At 38.0% G+C, this 11327-nt stretch overlaps 1 protein-coding gene across 1 annotated transcript; it reads right to left on the bottom strand.

The window, feature by feature from the left end:
- Positions 1-9187: 9187 nt before the first annotated feature.
- On the bottom strand, positions 9188-9967 carry LOC123239315 (transcription factor A, mitochondrial-like). Its single transcript, XM_044666596.1, has one exon. It carries the CDS (start codon positions 9965-9967, stop codon positions 9188-9190), a length of 780 nt encoding a protein of 259 aa, XP_044522531.1.
- Between the last annotated feature and the right edge of the window lie 1360 nt (positions 9968-11327).

The raw sequence follows: 11327 nt of genomic DNA on the forward strand, positions 1-11327 counted from the left end.
TTGAGAGGATGGAGGAGAGAAACTTGTTTTTGTTTTTAACAAAATGTTGCATAGGATCTTATTTTCAAGATTTCAGTTTACTAAAGGCATACGATTCAGGCCATACTATGGTTTAGGACTGTCTGTCCCTGTTCTCCATCATCCTCTTTTCCTCTAGTTCTTCTGCCTTTTTCCTTCTCCTATTTTTATTCCTCCCACTCTCTTTTGCCTGTGCTCCCTTTTCTGGTCCTTGGACTCATTTTCTATTCTATTCTGTTCTACTCATTTTTTCCTTCTTCCCTTTTGTTTCTCTCTCTTGAAATGGGAAAGTGAGAGGAGAATGGGAAGGAGAGGTAAAGGGAGGAGGGGGTTGTGTGGTCCAATTGCCAAGTTGCATCAGTTCAACTCATTAAACTACATTGTGCAATGCACTGATGGGGGATAGGTATACAGAGAAAGACACAGTCCCTTGCCCTACAGACTCTTATAGTCTAGTTGGTGAGGAGTGGGGTAGGAAAGGATTAAGACATATTCACAAATAATTGCATGTTAAAATATGACAAGTGCACAAGAAATGTCAAGTGGAATGAGACAACAGATTTAGGGAGTGAGGATTACTCCTTAGCCAGAGATATTACAGAAAACTTCATGGAGATGGTAGTCTCTGAACTGGACTTTGAGAGAAGAGAAGGATTTCAATAAACAGATGGAGAAAGAATTCTTAAAAGATCTAGGGCAAATACAGAGAGACGAGAGACAAGAGAGCAGGGCTGAAAAACAAAGATATGTGCACTTTGGCTAGAGCCCATGAAGAGCAAGAGTAAAAAACAAGGCTGGAAAGGTAAGTTGGAACCAGATCACAGAGGGCATTTATAGACTTTATATATTTATATATTTGTATACTGCAATGTCTACGTCCAAAGTGTTTAAAAATCATCCACTTTGAATTGAAATCCTCAAAAGTAGGAATTTCTGTAAGGCTATTTAAAAATATCTTTTATTTATCATTTAAATGATCTGAAGATATTATTCCAAGACTGCTTCAAATTCTTTGGGAGTAGAGGTGGTAAAGGAAGATAGAGAAGAAAAATGGAGATGACAATAGCAGAAACTAACAATAAGAAGATAAGAATGGAGAGTGACAGAGAGAGAACTCTTGCCCTATCCTATCCATCAATTGTCAAGGTTCTGCCATGTTTCTCAGGGCCCACTTGTCCCATTGCTAGATTTCTCTTCTAAAACTGGGACTGAGTTCTTTGGTCATGTTCCCTCATGTAACCCTTAAACTTTCTGGGAACCAGGGCTTGCCTTTAGGAGACTAGGATGTTCTAGGATAACCCCAGCCATTGCCATGACGGTTTTCACAAATGCCTACCCAGGAGATCACAGGTTTCATGGTATAACCAGTCTTACTAGTTCAATGAAAGTTTCCTACCAAAAGTCATGAGATTTCCTTGAACACAACCATTACATTTACTACTCACTTTAGTTAGAATCTCTAAACATCCTAAAGATTCCTATAGGAAGGAAGGACATAAACATATATGAAGTAAATTTTAAATTTAAAAAAAAATCTTATCTCTTTTGGTCCTCACAACAATGCTGTGAAGCAGTGCTGTTATTATCCTCATTGTATAGTTAAAGAACCTGAGGCAGAAATGAATTGATTTATTTGCCCAGGGTCACACAGCTAGTAACATCTGAGGCAGGATTTAAATTCAAGTCCTCCTAACTCTAGGCCCAGTGCTCTATCCATGACAGCTGCTTGGAGATCATAGAATCACAAAATGTAAAAACCATCTAATCCAGATATTTGGGGTAAATGAAGGGTACCTAGTCTCTGCTCTCTCTCTCTCTTTTTTTTATCATGCAAAAAACCTCTAATATTAACCTCCTACTACTCTGCTGCCAACCTGATCATTCAATGATAGCTGATATTTACATAGTGCTTTAAGTTTACACAAATATTTCTTACAATTCCATGGCATAGATGTTGGGGCATGATTATCCTCATTTTACAGATAAGGAATCTGGGGTTCCAGGAAACTGAGTGACTTCATCACGGTCTAGTATAATATGTATCCAACTTAATATCTGAATTAAAGTCTCTTCTAACTCCAAGCCTAGAATTCTTTTTATATTCTTTGGTTATGTCACCTTGCATATTAGAATTAAAAGCAATGCCCTTGACTTCTCGCATTTATTCAAGCCATTCAACGAACATACTAAATGCCTATTACATACAAAGTAAAGGGCAGAATGACATAACAAAATATAGTGCTTGACTTGAAGTCAGGGAGACCTAGGTTCAAACCCTGCCTCACCCAGTAAGCTTTATAACTATGGGCAAGTGACTTAAATTCTCTGATCCTCAAGTTGCTTCCTAAGACTTTTTAAAAAAAATTTTTCCCTTAAAATATTTTATTTAATTAATTAATTTAGAATATGTTTCCATGGTTACATGATTCATGTTCTTTCCCTCCCCTCCTCCCACCTCCTCTCCTAAAGCCAATGAGTAATTCCACTGGGTTTTACAGGTATCATTGATCAAGACCTATTTCCATGTTATTAATATTTGCACTAAAGCAGTGATTCCCAAAGTGGGTGCTACCACCCCCTGGTGGGTGCTACAGCGATCCAGGGGAGCAGTGATGGCCACAGGTGCATTTATCTTTACTATTAATTGCTATTAAAATTTTTAAAAATTAATTTCCAGGGGGCTAAGTAATATTTTTTCTGGAAAGGAGGCGGTTGGCCAAAAAAGTTTGGGAACCATTGCATTAGAGTGATCGTTTAGTCTACATCCCCAATTATATCCCCATTGAACCACATGATTGATCATATGTTTTTCTTCTGTATTTCTACTCCCACAGTTCTTTCTCTGGATATGGATAGCGTTCTTTCTCATAAGTCCCTCAGAATTGTCCTGGATTATTGCATTGCTGCTAGTAGAGAAGTCCATTACATTCGATTTTACCACAATATATCAGTCTCTGTGTATAAGGTTCTCCTGGTTCTGCTCCTTTCACTCTGCATCAATTCCTGGAGGTCATTCCAGTTCACATGGAGTTCCTCCAGTTCATTATTCCTTTCAGCTTAATAGTATTCCATCACCAACAGATACCACAATTTGTTCAGCCATTCCCCAATTGAAGGGCATCCTTTCATTTTCCAGTTTTTTTGCCACCACAAAGAGCGCAGCTATAAATATTTTTGTACAAGTCTTTTTCCTTATTATCTCTTTGGGGTGCAATTCCAGCAGTGGTATAGCTGGATCAGAGGGCAAGCAGTCTTTTAAAGCTCTTTGGGCATAGTTCCAAATTGTCTTCCAGAATGGTTAGATCAATTCACAACTCTACCAGCAATGTCCCAATTTTGCCACAACTCCTCCAACATTTATTACTTTCCTTTGCTGTCAGATTAGCCAGTGGTACCTCAGAGTTGTTTTGATTTGCATTTCTCTAATTATAAGAGATTTAGAACACCTTTTCATGTGCTTATTGATAGTTTTGATTTCTTTATCTGAAATTGCCTATTCATGTCCCTTGCCCATTTATCAATTGGGGAATGGCTTGCTTTTTTTGTACAGTTGATTTAGCTCCTTATAAATCTGAGTAATTATACTTTTGTCAGAGGTTTTTTTTTTAAAGATTTTTTTTCACAATTTGTTGCTTCCCTTCTACTATTCTCTGCTCTTGAATGGACTGACCCTTGGAAAAATCATTGTAAAAATCAGTATTACAGGGATTGATGAGAAGATACATTTTGTTCAAGAAGAAACTAGTGACAAAAAAATGTGACGGAATCTTGTCACACACATTCTTTCTCCAAAAACAGTCCCATGACTTTTATTGGTAACAATCAGGAAACAATTCCTAACTGCAAAGGAAGAATAAATCCTTAAAGCTGAGCTAGGGTAAAGTAAGCAAGGGATGCAGGTGCCTCTATTAGCCTTTTAGTATGGCAACTGTACAAAAGGCAGTTACTGATTTATAGAGTAAGTTATCACTCATCTGGACAATAAGTAGAGTTTTGATTCCAGAGAACAGCAGACTGTTGACTAGAATTACTTTTTCCATATAACATCATGTTTTGGGGATGCAAAAAAAGTAACACAAAAGCCATTGTAAATTTTGAAAGCCACTATCTTTCCTGTATTTTCCCCCATCTTCCTCCTTTTTTGCTTATTTTTGCTAGCTGTCAGTATCTCAATAATATTACCACCAACCTTTGGGAAATGGAATTCATTAGAATCACAGGTCCCTGGAGAGCTTCTCTCTCCACCAAGAACCATTTTTCTCCTTGCTATCGATCAGAAAATTCTACTGAGCAGCAGGGAAATCCTAGTGAACTCTGTGGGGAAATTAGTCTCTATCATCGAAAAAAAGGGTAATGTGAAATCACAGGGGAAGGATTAACAGATGAGCGCTGGTATTATTGCCCTTTGCTAAAATATAGTATTGATTATGATCCCTGGAGATAGCATTCTCATGGAAAGATAAAATAACAGGACTATTTCTCACTGAGTTAACCATAGGTATTCATTCATTCAAGATTACAAACCTCAAGTTTGGGTCAGTTCAATTTGACAAATATTCTTTAAGCGCCTACTATGTGCAATCAGCTATGCATAGGGCTCCTACTCTAAGAGTTACCATTTTCTTATATCTTAAGTTTATCATAGTAATAAATAAAAAGCATTGATGAAATGGTTATCTGTGTGAAGCACTATGCCATGGAAGACCAGCCTTTAGTACAGTGTTGTGTGGCACCCTGGAAAAGTCATTTAGTTGCTCTGTTCCAGGAAACTAATACTGAAAGTTGCTGATCTGCAATACTGGAAAAAAATTTCCTATAGCAATCATATTACAGGTCCAGGCCAAAAAAAAAAAAAAAAAGTACCATGGAGCCCTGTAAGGTAAGACAGATAGTGGACAAATGACTAAACCTTTGCAAACCTCAATTTTCTCTTCTGTAAAATGGGGGAGGGTAATTGAACTAGTGACCTCTAAGATTCTTTCCAGATCTGAATGTATAATACTACATCCAGATGTACAATAAAATACAAAGCTTTGCTTTGCTAGTCAGTCTACTAGCACTTTACAAGCACCTACTATGTGCAAGGCACTGTGCCAAGCTGTAGGGATAAAAAGGGCAAAAACCAGATCTCAAAGATCTCACAGTCTAATAGGGAAGACAACGTGCAAAGAAAGATGTTACAAACAAAATAAATACAGGATAAACTGGGGGAAGATGTTTTTTGCATCCAAAGCAATAGCTACTGGGATCATGTTTTCTGAGCTCCAAATTGAGAGATTTTGACAAAGCATATTTCTTAGTTTTTATACACTCTTGCCTTCTATCTTAGAATTGATACTGAGTCCTGATTCCAAGGCAGAGGAGTGGTAAGAGCAATGCAATTAGGGTTAAGTGACTGGTCCAGGGTCACACTGCTAGGAAGTATCTAAGGACAGATTTCAACTCAAGATCTCCCATCTTTGGTCTTGGCACTGTATTCCCTGATTCACCTAGCTTCCTCCAAAGCATATATATTTTTAGAAAACCTACTTAAAGCTAGTTCTTTTCTTTAAGTCAAAATTGTGGTTATTGTCGAGAACACTGACAGACATAAAGAGGAATGCAATATGGATACAAAAAACTGTAGGATCAGTATGAAATGAGCACATATTTTATGAAAAAGGATCTGAATGAGTTTGCATATTTACTTGGTTTCCAAGTACAACAATTATGTTTGGGGAGCAGTGCATGGGGAAAAAGGCTCAATGGAGCTAAGAGTTTGATCAGGGTAGCAAAGTTGTTAGTTCTTTTCCAGGAAAAACAATCGATCAAGAAGTATTAATTAAATGCCTGTTTTGGCACTGTACCTGGTATTGTCAGGGAAAGCTCTAAGAAGAGGGTAATCCCTTGCTGCAACTATTCCTGAGAAGGTCTGATGTCCAAGCCACCGAGGTCATCCCAAAAACCTTAGTCAAGTTTTAAACTCTAATAGCTTTTGATATTTGGAAAACTCTATACAAGAAATTGATGCCAATATGTCAAAACAAAAGCCATTGCCCAAAAGATCAAAAGAAAATGCAAGCTTCAAATGTGGTTCAGTCCTGTCTGAGTCTTTGTGACCCTATTTGGGGTTTTCTTGGCAAAGTACTGGAGTCATTTGCCATTTCCTTCTCGTGTTCATTTTACAGATGAGAAAACTGAGGCAAATATGGTTAAGTAACTTGCCCAGGGTTGCACAATCTGAAGCCAGATTTGAACTCACAAAGAGGAGTTTTTCTGATTCCATGCCATGTGCTCTATCCACTGCACCACCTAGCTGCCTAAAATGTGAGCTATCAACAACCATATGAAAAATGTATCAAATTACTAATAATAAGAAATACAAATTAAAACAGCTGTAAGGCTCTATCTCATATTCATCAAAATGACAAAGATGAAAATGGCCAGTGTGGGAGGAGCTACAGTAGGACAGAAACACTGATATGTAATGGAATAACTGGAGAGTGGCCTAACCATCCTGGAAAACAATTTGGAAATATAACCTCCAAATCATCAAATTGTACATATCCTTTAATTTATTGATACCACCACAAGGCAAATGCTTCAAAGAGTTCAGGGACAGAAGGAAAGGACCTATATTTGTATAAAACCATTGTAACAGACTTTTTATTTTAGCAAAGAGCTGGAAATAAAGTAAACTCATCGGTTGGAGAATGGCTGAATAAAATCATGACATATAAATTTAGAGGAATATTATTGTTCTGTAATAAATGAAGAATAAGAAAAAAAGTCATTTATTTATCACTTACTGGAAATCAGATATTGTGCTAAGCACTATCTCATTTGATTCTCACAACAGTCCTGAAAGGAGGGCATTGTTATTATTATCCTCATTTCACAGTTAAGGAAACTGAGGCAGATAGAGACCAAGTTACTTGCCCAGGGTCACACAGTTAGTAATTGCTGAGACTTGATTTTTGTCTCATGTCTTCCTAACTCCAGGCCCAGCTCTCTATCCACTGAGCTACTTTGAAATGGTACAGAGAGAAATAAACCAGAATCAGGAGAACACGATGACTACAATAACATAAAGGAAAGCAATTTTGGAAGCCTTCAGAATTCTGATCACCCAACAAACCTTTATTAAGCTCCTACTATGTGCCAGGTACTGCACTAAGGACTGAGGAAACCAAAAAGCAGCCCCTGCTCTCAAGGAGCTCACCATCTATTCATCAACCCCAAATTAGAAAGTCTGATGATGAAGTACATTTCCCTCTGCTTGGCATCAAGGTGAGAGATTAGAAATGAAGAATGAGAATTTTTCAGACCTGCCAAATGTGTTGATATATTTTGCTCGACTTTCCTTTTTTATTACAAAGAAAGGTTTCTTTTTAAATGGGGAGGGATGAATTAAAAATAGAATATCAATAAAATGTACAATAAAATGTACAACAAAAGCCTACAATAAAACAAAAATAAGTTCAGAAAAGGACACAAAGCAGGACAGTTTTATTATTAAATTGTAAATTTAATATATATATTAAAACAATTTGAATAATAGGCTCCAGAATTTTATGTTAAATAATCCTTTTTTTTGTTCTTTGTATGTTTAAATATTGTTGATGATTGTTAACTTCATACTAAAAAAGGAACTTTTATTCTCATCATCATCATCATTTTTAATTACTATTAAATTGTTTATTATTGTTATTTTTAAAGAGGGTAAACACAGTTTGGTGGAGCAACGTGCTCAGATCTCTTGTAGCTAGTCATGGAAATAATCCAAGAGGAAGTAGGATTTCAAGAGTTCTAGCCCTCATTTATTATAATGGGCAGTCACACATGGCTTATTCTTGTGTGCCTTAGAGCTTTGGACTCTGACAACTTTGGAGGCTGACCTGGGCACAACTCCCCACTCCCCAACCCCCAAGACTGGTGATTTAATCTCTGTGCAGAGACTCCCTCTACCCAGGCAGACAATTAACTCTGTAATTTACAGTTTTAGAATATTTGTCCAGGGTCACACAGCCTGCTGGTGTCAGAGACCAGCCCTAAATGTAGGTATTCCTGACTTTGAGGTATGCCCTCTGTTCCACTGACTAGACTGGCTCTCTTGAAATAGTCTACTAGCTGTGGATTACCCCTCCTGGCTGATTCCAGAATACGGTTTTAGGCTCCTGAACAACAAGTTGTTGCTCCATCTCCAGTGCACTCCTTAAGACACTGAATTACACAGAATAGTTAAGGGCAGGGGATAAGATAGCATAGTGGATAGAGCACTAGATCTGGAATCAGGAGGACCTGGCTCAGTGGATTGAGAACCAAGCCTGCTGATGGGAAGTCCTAGGTTCAAACATGGCCTTAGACATTTTCCTACCTGTGCGACTCTGGACAAATCACTTAGCCTCGGTTGCCTAGCCCTTGCCTTTCTATCTTAGAATTGACATTAAATAAGAAAATAAGGGTTGTTTTTTTTTGAGCACATTAGATGATTTTATTTTCTACCATAGAAACATCAATCATCAATGTGCACAGCTGATACATAATTTTTTACTTTACAAAAAAAATGGATGCAAAACATTTACAAATCCCTCAGTAGTTTCTTAAAAAGTCATAAATGAAATCAGCAATTGTATGTATGTCTACTCATCATCTTGGAATACTATATGAGCTATTATTATCTAGGAATTAGAACTTGCCGAGGTATTGAAATTTACCTAGAGCGATTCCTTATTCTTTAAAAATACACAGCAGTGATAGCTTAGAACACTGTGGTTTTTATAATCTAAGACAATTTGAGGAAAGCAAAGGCTTGTTTCCTCATTAGGAAACAAAAATACTTTCTACATAGTTGTCATCCAGTATCAAAAATATTTCACAGTTTGATTTACCTTTATCTAAGAAAGGATAAATGAATCCCTCCTATACCTAGATGCATTTTTTTTGGTATTCAGTAGTTCTGAAAACAAACCTTTTCTGAATCTGGACTGAATTTATACCAGTTGAGAATCCACAACTAGGTGCTAATACAAAATATGTCAGCATACTGGCTGAAGTCCATGTGTTAACAAAAATGGATTAATATAAAATGTTCATCAGCATCATTTTTAGAAATTTTGCCACAGTTTTGCGTAGTGAGACCTGATTGGTTTCTTGAGCATTTCTCATATTCACTATGAAGATACAAATATCAATAGATTTTTTCAAGGTCTTTTCCCAATTTGTCTTTCAGTTTCCTAAAGCGTAAAAGATCTTCCCGTCCAATTTCAAGCATTTTTTCTTCCCACGATTTAATTTCATTTGCATAACGAATTTTATCATCTTCAGCAAGTTGCAGGTATACCTGCTTTCGACTAAATGCTAGATTTTTCCACTCTTGATTTAAAGCCTTCAGCATTTCCTGTGATGAAAGTCCCTTTGGTTTCTTAAAGTGTTCAGCAATAAAAATATTATAACCTGTGCGAGGTCTTTTGGGTTTTCCAAAGACTGTTAACTCTCTTTTTTTCTTTATTATTTCTTTTCTAGCCCTTTTTATCTGCTTCTCTTCTTTCAAATTTCTTTTTTGATCATTATCAAGCTCTGCTTTATATTTAGAGACCTCTTCACGGTATTTTTTAAAATCTGCCTTGGTAGCTTCTTCATATACTTTCTTCTCTGATTCTGGAAGCTCTCTCCAGGCTCGAGCAAGTGTCTTAACTACTTCTGTTCTCTTCAAATCTGGATTTTGTTGTTTAAGTTGGGCTTGCCGATCCATTACAAATCGAATGTATGCAGTCAAGGGCTTCTTTGGAACATTACATAGAGTACAGTCTTTCATAAACTTCTCCAATGCATAGATAGAACTTGGCGGCGGCGGCCCGAACAGCCCTCGGTCAACCCCGGCGGCTGCTCGGAGAGCAGCGGGCCGGTCCAGTGCCCTCAACGCCCTCCAGCCCCCGCGCAGCAGCACCGCCGCAGCCCCGGCCGGCATGGCCCCGGCGCCGTCTTCCCTCAACCCGCGCAGGTAGCGGAGCCCAAGAGGAGCCCAAAGGGCGTCCAAATCGCCGCGTGAAGATCCTCGGGTCCCCGCCGCTAGCGAGGCATTGTGGGAGGGAAGGAAAATAAGGGTTTTTTTTTAAAAAAGATTACACAGAGAGAAAGTGTAGCATGTCTAGGGAAAAAAAATATAGGACCACCTAAAAAATTCCCAAACTATCTAGGTTCAAATCTGACCTCAGACATTTTCCTAGCTCTTTGACTCTGGGCAAGTCACTTAACTCAGAGAGGACAGCTAGGTGGCCCAGTGCATTGAGAATCAAGCCTATTTATGGGAAGTCCTGGTTCAAATCTGGCCTCAGACATTTTCCTAGCATGTGACTCCAGTCAAGTCATTTAACCTCAGTTGTCTAGCCCTTGCCTTTCTATCTTAGAATTGATATTAAATAAGAAAGTAAGGTTTCTAGCATGTCTAGGAAAAAAATATAAAATCACCTTAAAAATTCCCAAACTACCTAGGTTCAAATCTGGCCTCAGACATTTTCCTAGCTATGTGACCCTGGGCAAGTCACTTAACCTCAGCTGCCTATCCTTTACCATTCTTCTGCCATGGAACCAATATACAGTATTGATTCTAAGACAGAAGATAAGGGTTTTTAAAAAATCCCAAACTACCAACCATAACTCATACTTCTTTAGTTAACTGATGTTAGAATGACTTGAAAAATATAATAAATCCTTTCTTTTCCACAACCCTTTATCAGCACCAACAGAAGGACAGGGATTTTTAAATTTTCTTTTTTTTAGCTTTTGGAATGCCTTGCTCAGACACTTCCTTAGCTATGTGAACCTGGACAAGTCACTTAACCTCACCTTATCTCAACCTTACCACTCCTCTTCCTTGGAACCAACACTAAATAAGGATTCTAAGATAGAAGATAAGGGTTAAAGAAAAACCCTCAAAGTTTCCATTTTAAAACAAAAAGCAGGTATCAAAACATCTCTGTAAGGAAATATTTCCCTTCCTGTGAAGACAGCAATCAATAATTCTCTCCATTCCCTTCCCTTCCCCAGCCCTTCCCCCCCCCCCCACACCTTTTGCAGCCTGTAGGGATCAGGACTGAGTTTCATGGGAACTTCTGGAGAAGAAAGTCCTTTGGAAAACAACCTTCTCTAGAATTGATGGTCTTAGAAAGTTCATAAGGATATCGAGAAGGTAGGTGACTTGTCCGAAGTCATATAGCCAACATTCATCAGAAAATGGCTTTGAATCCAGGTTTTCCTGAGTCCAAATCTAGCTCTCCACCCTGACTCTTGAAGCTTCTAGGTCTCAACAACAGTAATAAGCTAACCAG

Source organism: Gracilinanus agilis, chromosome 3 (genome assembly GCF_016433145.1).
Source record: "Gracilinanus agilis isolate LMUSP501 chromosome 3, AgileGrace, whole genome shotgun sequence".
In the NCBI taxonomy this organism is placed as follows: domain Eukaryota; kingdom Metazoa; phylum Chordata; class Mammalia; order Didelphimorphia; family Didelphidae; genus Gracilinanus; species Gracilinanus agilis.